At 34.5% G+C, this 21,201-nt stretch overlaps 1 protein-coding gene across 5 annotated transcripts in view; it reads left to right on the top strand.

The window, feature by feature from the left end:
- Fbxl4 (F-box and leucine rich repeat protein 4) overlaps positions 1-13,222 on the top strand; it is a 357,862-nt gene extending 344,640 nt beyond the window's left edge. For all 5 annotated transcript variants that reach the window (XM_087187955.1, XM_087187956.1, XM_013078770.3 and 2 more), the window contains 2 exons: positions 801-1,113; positions 5,400-13,222. In XM_087187955.1, the coding sequence (XP_087044081.1) occupies positions 801-1,113; positions 5,400-5,563 (477 nt within the window). In that variant the 3' untranslated portion in view covers positions 5,564-13,222. The remainder of the gene's footprint in view (positions 1-800; positions 1,114-5,399) is intronic.
- The last annotated feature ends 7,979 nt before the right edge of the window (positions 13,223-21,201 follow it).

Consider the following 21,201-nt stretch of genomic DNA (forward strand, 5'->3'; position numbering starts at 1 on the left):
TGAGTGGTGTTGGCACCATAGTAAGGGCATAAATATTTATTGGAAATAGAATAAACAAATTAATGAAAAGAAATAATCATTGTAAATGTTTATTATTTTGTTTCTTTTTGATCACTAGTGATAGCTTCGATACCTGATTATAATAAAATCAAATGAACTTCTTAAAAGAACCTATTTAAAGAAGCATTATTAAAATACATAAATCCCAATATTGAAACATTTAATCATTTATTAGTAGGCACTTAACTTGTAATTATAAGATAAATATTGGATACCTCCAATAACTGATAATGATTAACATATTACTGTATAGTGTAAATTATTCTCATGTTGTATGTTCAGTCCATAAATACCTCATTAGCGCAAAACTACTATCCTAATTAGTACTACCAGCATTAGACAGTTTATGAGCCTATCAAGTACATACCTTCATCAAAATATATTATATTCCTACCTAAGTATATTAATCATAAAGTAGCAGAAGCTAGGTTCCACCAATGAGTAACAGCAGCAAGGTCAAAACTGTAAGCTTAAAAAAAAATAACACATAATCTTCATGTTCTCCATGAGAAATGGAGGTCTTCAGACTGCATTGGGATCCATTAACAGTGAGTGATTTCTCTTGCTGTTGGAAGAGTGACAGATCTCTGAGATGAGTAGACAGATCTATATTACCAAGGATATGAGTATGTTTAAGTGGAAGCAAAGAGTAAGAGATGATTAAGGATATTCTAACTAGCTCTAAATCATTTACATTTCTGAGCATAACATATAAAAGGTTGGAATTATTTGATTTTCAGATTGAAGATTATGATGTGATAGCAAGCATGATAGGAGCCAAGTGTAAAAAGCTCCAGACCCTGGATCTGTGGAGATGTAAGAATATTACTGAGAATGGAATAGCAGAACTGGCTTCTGGATGTCCACTTCTGGAAGAACTCGACCTTGGCTGGTGTCCCACTCTACAGAGCAGCACTGGATGCTTCGCCAGATTGGCACGCCAGCTCCCAAACTTGCAAAAACTCTTCCTTACAGCTAACAGGTCTGTGTGTGATACAGACATAGAAGAACTGGCATCTAATTGTATCCGACTACAGCAACTGGACATACTAGGTAGGGATACAATATACAAACTTGTTTTAAACCCTGGTTCCTTGGCATGAAATCTAATCTTGGGCTTTTTGCAAGGAAATAAAAAAATTAAAAATTTTGTTCTGATAATACTGCTTGATTTGATAGAAAGTGTAAAAAAGCAGTTGATATCAAGAACAATTATAATAGTGAGGACAGTAACACAATTTTACAGTCTGTCAAAAGCTCTAAATAATCATTAATTATCAATCTAGTTAGAAGAGTGAGAATTTACATGATCCATGTTCACTATGTTTGTTGGTGACAAAAAGGAAGAAATGAATTCATTTGTATAATGAATTCAAGCTAAATTTTGTTTTTAACTTCTTAAACTCTTGATTAGGGAATATTATGAAATCTCTATTCCAGATAATTCTAGTTTTTCAGACTGATTTTACCTTAAGGCAGTTCTTTGAAAATTCTTTTCACTTTTGGGATTCCTTGTGTTCTTAACTGTATTCATCAGTGAGGAACCCTTTGATATTTCATTACTTTTTTCTTTACATAGCAGAAGTGCCAGCAGTGCCACCTTAGTCGTCCTTGCCAACACAGTTAGTACTTTGTGAACTCATGTGATACTTGAACTGTGTTTTCTCATAATCTGTTAGTACTACTAGACTAATAGATTAGTCTATAAGGTACTTGTATATCCTTTTCTGTTTATTAACTACTCAACAAAAGGAAAACCTAAAGATTTTGACATGTGTTTCTGGTTTCAATTAAAATCTCTCCATATCCAGATTTATGATCCATTTGGAGATGTTGCTTATGTAATTGCATGTCACTTCTGCAAGCCACTTTTAGGCAGAAGTCTTTGCCTATTATATGCACATTTAGGACTAAATGCTTTATGTAATCTGTGTTATATTTCACTTGATCTTCACAGCTCAGGGAGTAAATGTTAACTGTCTTTTCAGAGATGAGGGTACTGGCAACCAGCAGTTAGTAAGTAGCAAAGCAAGAATTCAAAACCCAAGATTTTTGGCCCCAGGGTTAGGACTTTTTTTTTTCTTAGTAATACCACACTCACTTACTTATTTATTTATTTTCCTTCCTGCCTATCTTCCCCTTTGCATCATCCAGGCCTTTTGTAAGAGAAATATTTTGAAAATTTCAAGAAAAAGTTATGAATTTACAAGAACAAGGAAAAGCAACGAAGGCCTTTAAAAGTGGATGCACACTTCACTTCATAAGATAACACTTGTTGGTTAGAATCTATTTTACAATTCCCTCCTCAAAGAAAAATGTCATATACAGTAGTAGATATGAGCAATTCCAGTGACTGGAAGAGATGCTACAGAACCGCAAAGTGGTCAGGAACACTGATCCTAAACAGTGCACAATTGTGATGAGCAGTAGGGTTAGTTTTCAGGTGGCATAATGTTGTCCTAGTAAATGTACAAATGACTTAAAAATAAGAGGTATGATGACTCATTTTGAAAATATTTTTAGCTTTCATGAGCATAACAGCAAGGAACTATCATTATTTATTATGCTATAAAAATTGAGGGAAGACAGCCACCATGCAAACATATTTGAATATGGTTTTTAAATATAAAGAGCACAGTAAGCGGTAATAAATGATTAATAATAATAACAGAAGCATAATTGTGTTGTATATTGCTATGAATATTTAGTAACTAATTTAATCCTCACAGCCTGATAGGATAGTTATTTTTAGCCACAGATAAGAAAACAGGCTCAAACAAATTAACTGATTTGCTCAGTTTCATAGCTAGTAGTGACGCAATCCAGATTTGAACTAGTCTAGTCTCCTAGTCACTAACCTCTGTTTTCTTTATTTTTTGTTATATTTGGTTTCTTTAATCCTTATGTTAGAATCTTTTTTAAAAAAAATAAGAATTCTTCATTCAACAAAGCCAGTGGTCATTATTTTGTTGTTGTTTTACATGAATATTAAGTGTCAGTCATGCTTCACACTAAAAATAGTGCTTATCAGTACAAAGCTGAGTAAGATACTATATATTTCTACCTTCAGAGTGTTCTTAACATAAGGAAAAACACAAGTATATAAATGAAATGCAAGCCAGAGGCAAGTCCATTTTGATGTGGCTGAGATAAAAAATAATATATATAATTCCAGAAATAAGGAAAAGCTTTATTTAAAATATTAATAGATATTTTAAAGATATCCTTGTAAAGGGAATACAAAATGGGAAGAGAGAGTATTCTAAGCAGAATGAACAGCATGAAACAAAAGTATAGAAGTTGAAAATATAGTGTATCGTCACAGAATAGACAATCTAATTTGACTTACCCTGTCAGTAAAATGGAGGGTTTCATGGAAAGTTTTGAACACTACAATAGAGAATCTGTGCAAAATTAACCAAGAAATAACTATTACAGGATTTTAATTGGAGGAGGGTGATATATATACCATGTTTTAGGAATACTAACCTAGAAACAGGTAACAGGAAGATTGGAGAAGGAAGAAATTAAAATCAGAAATTTGTTTCAGTAGTCCATTTAATAGATGGTCCAAAATAGGTATTGGAAAATTAGCCAACATCTCTTCATTCAGAATATATCTCTTTAGCATGTGCTATGTTAGGCATTGTTTTCAGTATTACAGATATAACAGTGAACAACATAGACATGGCCACTCCCCAGGTGGAGTAAGCTGACTGAACAAATAACTAGACAAAAGTGCAGTCATTTGGAAAAATATTACAGGGTGCCTAGGCTAGTAGAATTTCAAATAAATGATTTCTTTCACAGATATGCTTTTAGGCTTGAGGGGACTCATTTATTAGGGTACTCAGATTGTAATGGGAAAGACTCGCAGATAGCAAACAGTCGTAACAGTAGGTACAAAAACACTACATAGGTAAGTGCCTAGTTTGAGATTCTCTGATCTCACATAACAAAAGGCCACTTGAGATAACTTAAGCATAAGGAAAAGAAAGTTATTACAAAGATATACTTGTATCTCTTGAATCCCATGAGTAGAAACTATGGTGGCACCTCAGAAGGGACTCAAAAAGCTATTTTCTCTGTCTTTTCTTCCCTTTTCCAGTCCTGCATGCTCCAGCACTTGTACCCTACCCAACTTTCTGCCACTGTGTATTCACAAAGACTTTTATGGGTACTTCATCCTTGGTTTTTGTCATCATAATAGCAGTCTCTCCTCTGGGCACAAATCGCTAAATACAATAGCTCCATCCAGCCTTATGTGTTTTTAGAAACAAGGATCATGGAGATTGAAGGCTTTGCTGAGTCCCAATTCTAAATTCCTAAGGGAATCTGGATTGCTTCAGCACAGGGGCAGTCACAGGTAGCATAGCTGTATATTTACAGCTCTGGAGCCCATGACAGAAAGGGAAGTAGAGGTTCTCAGAGAATTAAATTTAGGTTAGCATTTCAGAAATCCAGGAGCCCCTCTCAGGAGGTGTGCGTATGTGATATGATTGTGATTGTTTCTCCCCAGAAAAGTTGTAATTAAAGCAACAGATGATCTCTTAGACTCAAGTGATATTTGGTATCTATTAAGTACCTGACATGTATCAAATGCTTTACATAATTTATTTAATTTAAGTTTCAGTTGAATATACCGTAATCACTTCGTTTAACATCAGCTAAACTAACTGATCATCCATCATTTGTCTGTAGTAGTATCACTGCATTGTCACTGCTCACTGAAAAACTTACAGTGTGTTTATTTGCTTTCAACCCTGGTCAATGAGGTCCTTAAGGTACACATGTTTTATCTTAGTGTTTCCATTGCCTAATACAGATGCTCAATACTGTTGAGAGTAGTTGCTCAGTAATTACTTTGCATAGTTGAATTATTGTAGGTATTGCTGCCAGATTTGACCCATGGGTTAAGGAAAGTGAGATGTGAAAAACATTTTGCAGAAATAGAACAGTTGAATGACAGAAGTAGGACTGTCTGGAAGAGCTAATTGGAAGGGGTCAGAAGTAGGAATGAAGGTGGTGGGTAAAGGATTGACTACATTCAGGTCATAGGTGCTAGATTGCTTGGGAACAGTATGAAGTTTTGTTTTGTCTTTGATGTTGTGTTGTGCTGTGGACTGAACATAGGGCACCCAACATGCTAGTATTCTACTATTGAGAAACATACATCCCCAGCCCTTCAATGTGCAGTCTTTTGTTTGAAAAAAAATGTTTTTACTTTTTAAAAGGTCACTTATATTGAATTTTTCAAATAAATAATAAAAGATTCATTATTAGGATGTTTTATAAATGTTATACTTAAAGTGTTTTGTTTGGTTTTCTTTTTTAAACAGGAACAAGAATGGTAAGTCCAGCATCCTTAAGAAAGCTTCTGGAATCTTGTAAAGACCTTTCCTTACTTGATGTGTCCTTCTGCTCACAGATTGATAACAGAGCTGTGCTAGAGCTGAATGCAAGCTTTCCAAAAGTGTTTATAAAAAAGAGCTTTACTCAGTGACTTTGTATATGTTCCATTATTAAAATCAGTGTGCTTTTGTAGGGTTTTATTTTGGGTTTGGTTTCTTTGATTAGTTTTTATAATGGTGACAATTGGCGACATTTGTAGATTTTAAAGGAAAAATATGAAATTTCCCATTGAATTAAGTAAAATGTAAAGAAATATTCTCACAAAATATTGCAAGCACTTTTCAAAAATAAGTGAGTGGCTGATAATATTTTTACTTTATGTTAATCTGTGGTATTATGCTTTAATCAATAATTATGTATTAATAAAAGTAATACAGAAGCACTTTAACTTATTTTTAAATGAACACTGAAGAATAAAATATGATATTTATGCAAAAATAAAGTTGATTTTTAACATTTCCATGTATGGGTACCTTATTAAGGCTTATGATCTGACAAGTATTTTGTTTGGTATAAGCAAAACTGTCACAGCGGGTTGGGGGAATTAATAGTTTTTTCACTTCTGATAGACTTATCTGATTTACTACTACATCAGGCTAGTACAAAAAATATAAGCGTAATCAAGAATAAGAACTAAAGCCACTAAGTGAAAAAGCTTTCTAACTGCTAAGTAGATGCCTTAAGATTGCCAGAGGGAAAAATTTAAGGATTCTGTATTATATGTGGATTTTGTTTACATGTAGAAAAATCACGTATATGGATTTCATTTGTGTGTATATTTGTATGTGTGGGTTTTGCTTGTGCCCCAATACCTTAAATAATTAAAATGTAGCCATAATTCATGGGTGGTAGGAGGGGAGAGAAAAAAATTTTTAAACATTACTTTATGAAGGAATTCATTGATTTAATTCTGCCGTTAAGAAAATAGATAGACCAGGTGTAGTAGTGCACTTTGTAATCCTAGCTATTCAGGAGGCTGAGTTAGAAGGATCCCTAGTTTGTGGCTATTCAAGAGCAACTTAGTGAGACCTTGTCTCAAAAAATAAATGAATAAAGATAAAATAAAAAGAACTGGCTGTATAGTTCAGTGGTAGAGCACTTGCCTAGTGTGTTCAAGGCCTTAAGTTCAATCTCCCAACACCAGGAAAAAAAGAAAAGAAAATATTTTGTGACAGGAAAAAGCAGGGCTGTTTTGAGTAGGAAGCTAATATTAACTGTGTAGTGTACCAAAATTTATTTTTCTAGCAAGGCAAAAATGTATTACAAACTCCACATGTAGTATAGTGACCCTGTAGAACTGTGCTAACCCACTAGTTAAATTTAATTTAGAATACAGTTGCTCAGTATATACCAGCTACATTTCAGTTTTTCAGTAGTCACACGAGGCTAGCTAATAGTTATGTTAGACACATCGATGTCGAATATTTTCATTATTAAAGGAAATTTGCTTGGATAGCAGTGCTCTCAGATTTATTGCGTTATTATTTAAGAAAAAGCACATTAGCAGTTAATATATATCAGCAGTTTTTGAAGGTACTGTCAGTAATATATATACAAATCCACTTTTTCCCCAAAATTTCTTAAGCTAGCAAATTTATACATATGGTAAATAGTAAGCACTCTACCTATTGAGCAAATAAGAATATCTTATTTATATACATAATTAAGTTGTCATATTTTTCAAGTGCTATGAAGTATTGCTAGTAATAATGTGTTTATATATAGAATATAAAGTGTAATGTGAATTTTGAAATAGGAAAAGATTAATATAATCTTCTCCATATAAAAAAAGATATCTATGAGGATTGCTTTCCTGATCTTATCCATAGTGTGCTCCACAGTCTTCTGTGTGATGGAAGAGGGAGCTGTTGGAAAGGGCTTGTTCATCCTCTTTCTTCGTGTCCTGGGACTTTTCTTTCATCCATGAATGTGTGTAAACATTTCAGATATTTTATTCATTGAGGGGAAGATGTATGATTTTATTACCAACTGTGTGAAGTCTACCTTTATCTTAAGCTAGCAGCTCCCAATTAGGTGAATAATTACTTTGTTCTAGGTACTGTTCTGTGTTTTACATTTACTAACTCATCTAATTTTCACACTAACCCTGTAAAATACATTCCATTACCTACTGCTGGTTACAGATGAGGAAACTAGGGTAAAAAAAAAAAAAGGTTGAAGAATTTGCTCTGGAGCATATAGCTACGAGAGATAGAACCAGTCTACAAACTCAGTCCATCCAGCTTTAAAAGCAGTGCATCCACATATTGAGGCCATACTCTTAAGTGAAATAACTAGGACACACATGTGTAAATACTCTAGTGTGAGAAACTGAAAGTGTAAATAAGGGTTAAAATGATTAAAATGAATAATTGATAATTTGAAATAGGAAGAAAGGGTCCAAAAGGGTAGGAGTGGTGGGGGGGGGGAAGGAAAGAAGGGAAAGGAAAAATTATGAGAAAAGAAAAAAAAAATGCAGACGAAGTCTATGTAAATAGGGAAGGGCACACAGGTAATGGGGAAAAAATAAGAACCAAGATACATCATGTACAGGTACAAGCACCCAATGATAAATGTAAACGTATACCTAAAATGTACCAATAAAAGAATTTAAGGGGAAAAAAAGGCAGTGCATGCAGCCTCTGCTCTCAGGGAGCACGGTGGCTTCTGGTTCTAGAGCAGAGGTCAGCAGTTCCTTTCTGTAAAGGGTCAGTAAATACGGGCCACACACGAGACAAAGTTGAGATTATTTTGTAGCTACTTAAATAGAGAACAAATTTTCACAAACTTTGGTTGACAAAATTCAAAACATAATTGAGAACTTTTGGAATATGGCTCTACTGATGAGAAGAATTAAATACTTTGGAGGATAACATTTTACTTAATTGGGGTTCCAAGTTAGTGTTTAGTGTCATCTGAATTAACTATAGGTGCTTAGGATGTAGCTTAGTGATAGAACACTTGCCTAGCACATGTAAGAACCTGGATTCAGTACTGCCAAAAAATTATTATAAGCGTTTGTCTATTAATGCTGATATGTAACAAGATTTTACATATTTCATCTTTGAAAATACCTTTTCTTGCTGGTGTGGTGGCAAACGCCTATATGTCAGCACTCGAAGCTGAGACAGAATAGGAAGATTATGAGTTCAAATCTAGCTTGAACAATTTAGAGACTTATTGAGACTATTTCTCAAAATAAGAGATAGGGATATAGCTCAATGTGAAAGCCCTTGGCTCAATCTTCAGTAACCCCCACCAAATGTCATTTCTTACAGACAAGTATTGCCAAATACTGTAATCCATGAGAATATAATTTTTGCTGAGCATATTCATGTGGGAGGAATTTTGAGCGTAATTGGCCTAAAAATAGAGAAGAATAAACAAACCCAGGGAATACTGATATGGATAACCTTGAGTAACTTTGGGTCCTGGAGTTGCAGGCTTCTTAAAAGTACAATTGTTTTAGTTATTATTTTCCTTGTGTCCTTTCTATCTTTATTTCTTCTTTCCTACCTCAGAAATTGTTCATGGTTAAATCTGAAGACAAGTGAACTGGACTATTTTTTTCTATTTTATTTGTTTATTAGTACATGTTTTCAATACATAATTAATACATTCATCATGGGGAGTTGGTACATGTACATTTCTCATCTAAAAAACATTTTTATTTCCTCTTCTTTTCCCTCCCTCTTCTCTCCCTGCATCCATAGATTTCCTTCCTGTCAGCAGAAGGTCTATCTCCCTATTTCCTATAATGCATATTTTATTTTACTCTTTAAATTATTTATACTTTCACTGGATGTGGTGGTGCACAACTGTAATCCCAGCACTCTGGAGGCTGAGGCAGGAGGATTGCCTCAAGTTCAAGACCAGCTTTAGCTGCAGTGATTTCATGGCCAGTCTGAACTGCATTGCAAGACCTTCTCTTAAAAAATAAAAATAAATTATATTTTGGGTTTCTCATAAAAGAGAAATCATGTGATATTTAACTTTTTGTGTCTGATTTATTTCACTTAGCTTTATGGTTTTAAGGTATATCCATTTTCCTACAAATGACAAATTTATCATTGTTAATGACTGAAAAGTACTCCATCATACATATTTACCACAATTTTTTATCCATTCATCTGTTCTAAGATTTAAAGCTATTAAGTTTTGCTGCTGTAAATTTGGGTAGGCATGTATGGCATGTATCACAGTAATGTGATGTCTTTAACTCAGGAAGATACTCAAAAGAGGAATAGCTAGCTCGAATGGAATTTTTTTAAAAAAATTTTTTAGAGAAATGTCCATAATAGTTGCACTAGTTTACATTCCCATTAACAGTGTAGAAGACTTCCTTTTTCCCCACAGCCTCACCAGCATTTGTTGTTTTGAGTTCTTAATGGTAGCCATTCTTTCTAGAGTAATAGGGAATCTCAGTATTTTGATTTACATTTCTCTAATGGCCAAAGACGCTGAACTTTTTTTCATGTACTTATTGGCCATATGTACTACTAGTGAGAAGTCTCTGTTCATTTCAATTACACATTTTTTAGTTGGGTCTTTTATTTTGGGGGATAGTCCTCTTTTGTTTTTCTTGGCTTAGTTTTTTATGTATTTTAGATATTAGTCATGTGTTTGAGGAGTGGCTGGCAAAAATTATTTTCCCATTCTGTAAGTTGTCTCTTCACTCTGTTGGTTGTGTTCTTTGCTGTGCAGAAGCTTTTTAATTTGATGCACTTCCATTAGTTGATGTTAGTTCTTGTGCAACTGGTATTTCATTCAGAAAATCCTTGTCAATGCCAATAAATCTTCAAGAGTTTTTCCTATTTTATCCTCTGGCAGATTGAGTGTTTCTGTTTTGAGTGTTTCTGTTCCCTTTTGATTTTATTTTAGTATGGGGTGAGAGATATGAGTTTAGATTCATGGATCTAAACTTCTGTACATGGATAACCAATTTTCCCAGGATCATTTGTAAAAACAGAATCTTTCTTCTCACATATGTTGAATGTGCCAGGGATTGTTTTTGTATCCTCCATTCTGTTCTTTTGTGTGATTTTTTTTTTTTTTTTGGTACCAGGGATCGAACTCGGTTCTTTGTGCTTGTGATGCAAGCGGCAGAACCACTAAGCCAAATCCCTGGCTTTCCATTCTGTTCTTTTGATCTGCATATCTTTTATTTATGCCAGTACCATGCTGTTTGTATCGCTGCAGCTTTGTAGTATAACTTGAAATCCAGGATTATGATGCCTCCAGCTTTGCTCTTGTTGCTCAGGATTGCTTTTGCTATTCTGGGTCTCTTCTGCTTTCATATAAATTTCAGAATTGTTTTGTCTAGATCTGTGAGGAATGCTTTTGGTATTTTGATTGGAATTCCATTTAATCTATAATGTCAGCTTTGATAATATGACCATTTTGATAATATTGGTTCTGCCTATCCAGTAAAAGAGGATGTCTTTCAATTTTCTGTTGTCTTCTTCCATCTCCTTTTCTAGAGTATTACAGTTTTCATATAGAGGTGTCTTACTTCCTTGGTTAGGTTAATTCCTAAGTATTTAATTTTTTGAAGCTGTTATGAATGTAGTCATAAGTTCTTTGTTGGTTGATTTAATGTTGGTGTACAGAATGCTATTGATTTTTATGTGTTGATTTTATTACTGCTATTTTGCTGAATTTATTAGTTCTAAGAGTTTTGTTGGCATTTTTGTATCATCTGTGTAAAGGATCATATCAGCTGGGAATAAGGATTAATTCATTTCCTATATGATTCCTTTTATTTCATATTCTTACTGCTCTGGCTGAACCATAGTATGTTTATGCTTGAATTTGATTGCAACCAGAATCGTGGAAAGAATTAAGTTCATGAACTGAGGTACCACTGTACTATATTGAACAACAGTGGTGATAGAGGACATTCCTTTTCTTGCTCCCGATTTTAGAGGAAAAGCTTTCAGTTTTTCCACATTTAGTATGATGTTGGCAGTGGGTTTGCCATAAATGCCTTTTATCAGATTGAGATAAGGTCCCTTGTCAGGGTTTTTATCATGAAAGTATGTTGGACTTGTCAAAGGCTTTTTCTGTGTTTATTGAGATGATCATGTGACTTTTTTTGTCTGTTTATGTGATGTATAACATTTATTGATTTGCATATGTCGAACCATCCTCACATGATACATTCTATTTGACAGAATTGTGTTGAGAATTTCTGTATCTGTGTTCATTAAGAAAATTGGCCCATAGTTTTCTTTCTTTTGGTAACTCCTTATCCAGTTTTGCTATCAGGATAATACTAGTTTCCAGGAATGAGTTTGACAGTACTCCTTCCCTCTGTTTCATTGAAGAGTTTGAGGAGTATTGGTGTTAGCTCTTCTCTGAAGTTCTGGTAGAATCCTGTGGTGAATCCACTGGGTCTTGAGCTTTTCTTTGTTGGTAGCATTTTTATTACTTCCTCTATTTCATTTCCTTTTATTGGTCTCTTCAGAGTTTTTATATCTTCTTGGTTCAGTTTTTGTAATCTTATGTATCCAGGCAATTCTCTATTTCCTCTAGGCTCTCCAATGTAATGGACTATGTTTTTTCAAAGTAGTTACTTATAATCCTCTGGATTTTGACAGTGTCAGTTGTGATTTGCCTTTCTTGTTTCAAGTGGGGTTTTTTCTCCAGTTTTGTGGTAAGTTTGGCTAAGGTTTATCAGTCGTTTATTTTTTCAGAGAACCAATTCTTTGATTTATTAATCCCTTATGTTGCTTTTAGTCTCAATTTCTATTGACACTACTAATTCAGTAACACAAGATTGAATGAATATATCTTGGAGAGTATTTGCTGGTGAATAGTAGGTTTTTAAACATCTTACATTTTCACAAGCCTTGCCTTTTTTGGCTCCAGATAGATTTTTACTGCCACCATTTGTAACATGTTTTTTAGCAGATTCTATTGCAGGTTCTACAGAATTTGTATTTTCTTCTTAGAAAATATTCTTACATGTAATTGTTCCACACAGACCATTTATAGAGACTAACTCTTCATCACTTCAACTCTGGCACTGACTCATCAAATAAACAAGTAGGCAGTATTAGTAATATCTGTTGACTCATCAAGAGCCAAGAAAAACCATGTGGAGTCATTTGCCTTGTTTTCTTATTGACTATTGATATTGTTCTCTGTGTTCTTCATTCTTCAAGCAACTGTTCTTGGCAAAAGGCTAATTTAATAGTCTTAGCTAGTTTACCCTGTATACATTTCTTCAGCTGATGCAATTAAATACAAGGTAATTAACTTACACTGGTAAAAGGCTTTCCTTGTGTGGCAAACTAGTAAGTCACTTACTTTGATTGTGGCTTTATTTTCATTTTTTTTTCAATTAAGTGCTGTGATGAGTTATCTTATTTTAAATTTTCTAATTTTTATGATCACTACATTCCTATAAATTGAGAATATTGTGATATAATATTGTTTAGTCTGGTAGTTCTAACGTAGAAAGTATTGGAGCAACCATTGTGCCATTGTGTATTAAACACCATGCTTTGCTACCTAATTTAACAAAATAATTTTTAAAGTACTATGTCTTAAAACTATGTCATTTGAAGTTCACATTTCTTTATTCTCTTAACATTATGGGTAGTAAATGATATAAAAAGTAAAAAAAATTATGGTTTGACAATATGTTTGTTACTCAAAATGTTTGTAGTTATTGCACCACTGCAATTTGTCCTGTGACAAGCAGCAATGCAAAATGAAGAGAGTACCAAATAAATCTCTCAACTATTCAAGTCTGCCATCGTGGTATAAAAGCAATCATAGATAACACACAAATGAATGTGGCCATGTTCCAATAAAACTTAGAGAACTTGAAAATTGAATTTTACATAGTTTTTTGGGTTATGAAAAGCTACCTTTTAAATTATTTCTTTCCCCTAACCATTAGAAAATGGCAGTAAAGGAGCAAGGTGGATTTGGCTCTTGGATCATATTTGCAACCCAACTCTTGTTCTAAGATAGTCACAGGTCAGTCAGTAAATTGTGGTTTGTCCATTTTTAATTCTGTAAGCTACATTCAAAATTATTCTTAAGTTATCTTTTTTCATTTTACTATTTATATTTTAAAATAGAGCAATATTTTACTGTCTTAGATAAAACAAAAATGTTTACCATAACAAGAATTTATGGAGAATCTCCATTCATTAGAATTTTAATCCAAATGATTCAGTTAGCTTTTACAACTGCTCAAAATTTTGTATAATTATGTATTAGTGTTTTGCTAAGATAAATTTTACTATTTTTTAGAGGCTTGTAACAAAGACACTTCCCTGGCCCTGTTTGAGAGAACAATTAAATGATCCTCTCAATGTGAATTGCTCTGAAATATCTTAAAAATATTCACTTTAGACAGTAAATATTTTTCTTTTCCTGTGGAATGCTTAGATTTGAGCCATTACATTAAAAAGTAAAAGCTGGGTCACACAGAACATGACAAATCAGCCCACTGCAGACAGGCAGGTCTGCGGATGCTGTAGCAAGGTCGCAAGTTGCGGAACACACTGAATCAGCCTGTGCCCTGGCAGCAGCAATCCACTGGACAACCCCCCCCACCCAGGTCCTCTGCCCTCTTCTCTGTACAGCCACCTGGTTCCACACTACAAAGATGCAGAGGACACCGAAGCACCAGACCACTGTACTGGGTAAGTTGGAGTCATCTTCACCTCCCATCAGGACCGGGACTATCTTCAGGGGAAGGGCAGCTGGAACCTGCAGTACAGCTCTGCAGAGTTCAACCCTACAGGAGAACAGGGAGCTCAACTTGGGACTTGCAGCCAGAAATCTGCCTGAATCTCACAGGTCTGCGACTAGCCTGCTGAGACTCATTGATTTATATCTGCACACTGCTACCCACGTTGTCTATTGTGACAGCAGAGACATACCCTGAAAGAGGCCCTTCATCTTCATTGTTACTTTTTATTCCCCAAATTAGTATTATTAGTTTGTTTTTTCCTTTTTTCTTTTCTTTTGCCCCTCTTTAATTTTTTTCCCTACTCTCTGCAAATATTTGTTTTTCTCTCCTTTTTTTTCTTTTCTTCTTTCTTTTCTCTTTCCTTTCTCTTTTACACTCACTCTCTTGCTCTCCCACATTGTTCATCTTCCCTTTTTGTCCCTGTTTTGGTCCTCATTCAGAGTTCTTCTTTATTTTCCTATTATTCTCTTTTTCCTTCTCACCTGTGTCCTCTGGCCGCACTGCTAACCTTCACATATCCCTTCTTCCCATCTATCCCTCCCTCCCCAACCCCTTCTAACTCCCTGTCCCAAAGGGTAAAGTTGTTATATTGAAGAGTTTATTCACTATATGTTGGGTTGATCCTCAATCTTGATTTAATTCACAGAGCTAAAGGTGATAGATTAATAACTACCACAAAATGTCATTTTCGAAGATGTACTTGATGCAGTGGTGTTGCTGATTGCATCACTTGGGCTAAGGTGTGGGTATTAATCTAGTCAATGAACCTTCCTAGTTTAAGGAAAATGAGATAGCCTTAGAGTCATTAGAGACTCAAAACTTAAAGACCAGCTATATCTGGAAGACACCTCTGAGAAGCAATCATTCCATAAGTGTTCTAATTACAAGCAACAAAGATACCTACAATAAGCAATTTCAAACTATTAACCCAGGAGTTAAACCAAGGACAGTACCAGAAATAAAAATGAGAAGACATTTCAGCCCACCAAGGGTAAATCCTGGGGGAAATGAGATGGAAAAGTCCCATAACCAACCACTTGGATACCCTGAACTGATAGCAGAGGAAGTAACAAAACAGATGAATGAGGCTCTAGAAAAATTCAAAACAGAAATAATCTCCCAGATAACTACAGAGATGGTGAGCAGAGTGAAAGACATGATTAGAGGATCTAGAACAGAAATAGATAAAAAAATAGATGAGCACAGAAACATTCTGGAAGGCATGAATACCCAGCATAAGAAAGAAATGGAATCCATGAAACAGATTCAAACAGATATTCAGGAGATCAAAAACTCCATTGAAAGTATCCACAGCAGATTAAGGGAATCTGAAGGTAGAATATCAGATAAAGAAGACAGGATCATGGTTAGAGACTATGAAAATAGAGATTTCATAAAAATAGTAAGGGACCATGAGAAAATCCAACAACTGCTAGATGATGCAAAGAAAAATAACATAAGACTGATAGGAGTCCATGAAAAAACAGGAGAAAGCACAACTGACATAAAAAGAACTGTTCACAGAAGTAATAGTGGAAATATTCCCAGACAGAGGTAGAGAATTGGACATACAGATAAGCACAACTGACATAAAAAGAACTGTTCACAGAAGTAATAGTGGAAATATTCCCAGACAGAGGTAGAGAATTGGACATACAGATAAGTGAGGCATATAGAACTCCAACTAGCCATGATAAAAAAAATCTACATCTAGACATATAATAGTCAAGATCCCAGAAACCCAACAGAAAAACAAAATCCTACAAGCAGTCAGAGAAAAGAAACAAATCACCTACAAAGGAAAGTGCCTCAGAATCAGAACAGACCACATGCTAGCTCATAGGACATGTCTAAATAAATGTAAAAGAATTGAAGTTACCCCCTGTATATTATCACACCATAGTGCAATAAAATTGGAGATCAATAACATAAGAAACCTCAAAACCCCAGCAAACACATGGAAACTGAATAACATCCTCTTGAACAACCAATGGGTCACAGAAGTAATTAAAGAAGAAATTAAACAGTTTCTACAAGTAAATTTAAATGCCAGTACAACATACAGGAATCTATGGGACACAATGAAAGCAGTTCTACATGGGAAATTCATAGCAGTGAATGCCCATATTAGGAAAACAGAGAGAATTCAGATAAATAACCTAATGCAGAACCTCAAGCTCCTAGAAAAAGAAGAGCATAATGAATCTTAAGCTCTTACAAGAGAGGAAATTATAAAGATCAGGGCAGAAATCAATGCAATGGAGACTAAGAAAACAATACAAAAAAATCAATGAATCAAAGAGTTGGTTTTTTAAAAAATAAAATCAATAAACGTTTAGCTAACCTTATCAAAAAAAGGAAAGAAAAGACACAAATCCATGCAATTAAGAATGAAAAAAGTGAAGTCACAACACATCCAACAAATCCAGAGGATCATCAATACCTACTTCGAGAACCTCTACTCCAATAAAATGGAAAACACAGAAGAAATGGGCAGATTCCTAGATACATATGAATTGCCAAAGTTAAATGAAGAAGATATAGAAATTCTAATCACCCCAATTACAATGAGTGAAATTGAAAATGTAATAAAATATTTACCAACAAAGAAAAGCCCAGGTCTGGATGGCTTCACTGCTGAATTTTACAAGACATTTAAAGAAGAGCTAATGCCATTACTCATTAAACTCATCAAGGAAATTGAAAGGGAAGCAATACTTCCAAATTCATTCCTGGAAGCAAGTGTTACTTTGATTCCAAAACCAGGGAAAGACCCAACCCAAAAAGAGAACTACAGGCCAATCTCCCTAATGAACATAGATGCAAAAATCCTCAACAAGATACTGGCAAACAGAATACAGAGGGTCATCAAGAAGATCATACACCCTGACCAAGTCGGATTTATCCCAGGGATGCAAGGATGGATCATCATTCATAAATCAATAAATGTAATACACCATATTAACAGAGTCAAGGACAAAAACCATATGATCATCTCAATAGATGCAGAAAAAGCATTCGACAAAATCCAGCACCCATTCATGATAAAAACCCTACAGAAAATTGGAATAGAAGGTCTTTATCTTAACCTGATGAAGGCTATGTATGAAAAACCAGCAGCCAACATCATACTAAATGGTCAAAAACTGAAAACTTTCACGCTAAAATCAGGAACAAGACAAGGATGCTCACTATCACCACCACTGTTCAATATAGTTCTGGAAACATTAGCCACAGCAATTAGAAAAGAGAAAGAAATAAAAGGAATAAAGATAGGAAAGGAAGAAGTTAAACCATCATTATTTGCTGATGATATGATACTTCACATAGAAGACCCAAAAAACTCCACCAGAAGGCTTCTAGACTTAATTGACAGATTCAATAGAGTAGCTGGATACAAGGTCAACACTCAAAAAACAATAGCCTTTTTGCACACAAATAACAGACTCACTGAGAGAGAAATTAGGGAAACAATTCCTTTTACAATAGCATCCAAAAAAATGAAATATCTAGGAAGCTATCTAACAAAGGAAGCAAAAGACCTCTACACTGAAAACCACGGCACTCTGAAAAAAGAGATCAAAGAGGATACAAGAAATGGAAAGACATCCCTTGCTCCTGGGTAGGAAGAACCAATATAGTGAAAATGGCCATACTTCCAAAACGACTATATAGATTCAATTTAATGCCAATTGAAATTCCAACAATATACTTCACAGAACTAGAGAAAACAATCCAAAAATTCATTTGGAACCATAAGAGACCTAGAATAGCTAAAGCAATTCTAAGCAACTGAGACATGGCTGAGGGTATCACAATCCCCAACTTGAAACTATACTACAAAGCTACTGTGATAAAATCAGCATGGTACTGGCAAAGGAACAGACCTGAGGATCAGTGGAATAGATTAGAAGATGCAGAAACATCTCCAGACATGCTCAGCCACCTCATCTTTGAAAAAGGAGCCAACCACCATCATTGGTGGAAAGATAGTGTATTTAATAAATGGTGTTGGAAAAACTGGATTTCAACCTGCCATAGATTAAAACTAGACCCATACCTATCACCATGCATTAAACTAAGATTGAAGTGGATTAAAGATCTAAATATTAAGACAGAAACACTAAACTTGCTGGAAGATAAATTAGGTAGAACTCTTGAAGACATTGGCATAGGAAAAGACTTCATGAACAAAACCTCAGTAGCATGGGAACTAGCAGAAAGAATCAACAACTGGGATATCATCTTATTAAAAAGCTTCTGCAGTGCAAAAGAAACCACCAACAGAGCTAACAGACAACCTACAATATGGGAAAGAAAATTTTAGCAGCTGTACCTCAGACAAAGGTCTACTATCTAGAATGTATAAAGAATTGAAAAAAATCAGACCCCCCAAATTCAAAGACCCAATTCAAAAATGGGCATCTTAAATGAACAGACATTTCTCAGACAAAGAAGTAAAAGCAGCAAACAAATATAAGAAAATGTTCAACATCACTCGTTATTCAAGAGATGCAGATGAAAACAACCCTGAGATTCCACCTCACCCCAGAAAGAATGGCTGCTATCCAGAAATCAACCAATAACAAATGCTGGCCGGGGGTGTGGGGAGAAAGGAACCCTTCTCCATTGCTGGTGGGAGTGCAGACTGGTGCAACCACTGTGGAAATCAATATGGAGATACCTCAAAGAACTAGGACTAGATGTCCCATTTGACACAGCTATTCCCTTGCCGTGTATCCTCCCAAAAGAATTAAAAGAACCATACCACAGTGATATACGTGCACAGATGTTTATAGCGGCATAATTTGTAATAGCTACAGCTTGGAAGCAGCCCAAGTGCCCATCAACTAGAAACTGGATAAAGAAAATGTGGTTTTTTAATAAAATGGAGTACTACTCAGCCATAAAGAGCCAAAAACTAGAGTCATTTATAGCTAAACAAATGCATATCGAGGCCATACTCTTAAGTGATGTAAATAGGACACACACGTGTAAATACCGAATAGTTTCAGTAGTGTGAGAAACTGATAGTGTAAACAAGAGTTAAAATGATTAAAATGAATAATTGATAATTTGAAATTGGAAAAGTCTAAAGACAAAGGAGTGAAGGGAGGGGAAGGGGAAAGGAAAAGAGGGAAAGTAAAAGCTATGAGAAAAGAAAAAAAATGGAAATGAAATCTATGTAAATAGGGAAGGGTGGAGGGGGTGTAGGGTGCACAGGTAATGGGGAAAAAAATAAGAACCAAGATATATCATGTACAGGTAGAAATACCCAGTGATAAATGTAAACGAATTGTATACCTAAAATGTACCAATGAAAGAACTAAAAAAAAAAAAGTAAAAGCTGATTGCAAAAGTATTTTGGGTTTTTTTTTTTTGTTCTTTGTTTTTTTTGGTGCCGGGGATTGAACTCAGGACCCTGCGCTTACAAAGCAGGCGGTGGAACCACTGAGCTAAATCCCCAGCCCTGCAAAAGTATTTTTATTTTTTGGTATTTCCCATAATTGATGCCCCAAAATTCATATTTGCATGTGTAATAATACTAAGCAAAGAAAGTGAAAATTACATTTGGCTATTCTGTATGTTAATAATGAGTATTTGGCTCTTCATTTCTTACCCGAAGTTATTAGGGGATGCCTATCACTAACAGATTTTCATTTTAAAAGCCATTTATCATACCTTTATTATTAATTGCATTTAGTTTTCTTCTCTCAGCACATTTAATATTGATACATCGGAGAAACTTTTCTTTTTAACCGACCTGAAAATCTTGTCAATGATGTATAACTGCCAATCATCACCTCATTTGCATATTGACAACACACTGCTAGAATTCCAGACTAGAAGTACAAAACCATAGCTATTAGAATAATGTAGGTTTTTTTTGGCAATAGCATTCTGTTAAGGGTCATTTACTTTAATCATAGTTCGTGGTTTATCACATATTTTTTATAAAAGTAGAAGCCAAGATTTTTCCTTTGGCACAGCAGAAAATGTACTCAAAATATTTGCCTGTAAGTGTGAATTTTTGGCTTAAACTTTTGTATTTGTAAATACTATTAGTAGCTGGTGCAGTGGCACACACATAAATCTAGCTAGTAGGGAGGCTAAGGCAGGAGGATCTCAAGTTCTAGTCTAGCTTGGGCAATTTAGTGAAACTCCACCTCAAAATAAAAAATATAATGGATTGGGAATATGACCTCAGTGTTAGAGTACCCCTGGTTCAATCCCTGGTACTGCAAGATAAATCAGAACAAAACAAAAATCTTAGTAGTGGTTTGACTGTATTTTGAAAGGATAGGATTGTTCTATCAAAATTGACATTTTCAGTGTGTTATTTTAATCTGTATATTATAAAGTAATATAAGAGTGAAAACTTGGCTAAACATTTAAAGAAAAATTTAAAATCAATGCAGTTATATGGCCTGATAAGTAAAAATACACCAAAAATAAAACATATGTTGGACAACTGAGATGTTTTAAATTTTATTTGAATAAAAATGTTTAATGGGTAATAATTTCTTTGAATTATTCTATACTTTAGAATAAAAAGCTTATCTCATTAGCATAACTCACTCCTAACACTTGTCATTTCAGGGCACTGCTAAATATAATGGAAAATTTGGGTCAATAAGTTTGAATAATAGCACCTATAAATTAGACAGGGATCATCTTCTATGTACACTTAAAGTCTACCTACATACAGAAATGACATCAGCTTATGTGCACTTTAAACTCTGAATTACATGAGTCTACAATTAATGAACATTAAATCAAGTTAACACTGTTACTTCTTTCTACCTTCTTAGTTATTTTGCCAAACTAAAGTGTTTTTACTTAAAAGCTTGTTTGGTTTGTTACTTAAGCCAAAACTTCATACAATGTTTTCCTCTTTTTACTTACTTACAAAGGAAGTATTTGATTTTTGTAGAAACCAATCCTTTCATTAATAATTAGCCCTTAATTTGTTCCACAGTTCTTAGTCATGCCCAAACTGTTGGTGAGCTAAGGTG

This window comes from Heterocephalus glaber, unplaced genomic scaffold, assembly GCF_053883595.1.
Source record: "Heterocephalus glaber isolate CG9 unplaced genomic scaffold, H.glaber_assembly_v1.0 deba00001523, whole genome shotgun sequence".
NCBI classification, from domain to species: Eukaryota; Metazoa; Chordata; class Mammalia; order Rodentia; family Bathyergidae; genus Heterocephalus; species Heterocephalus glaber.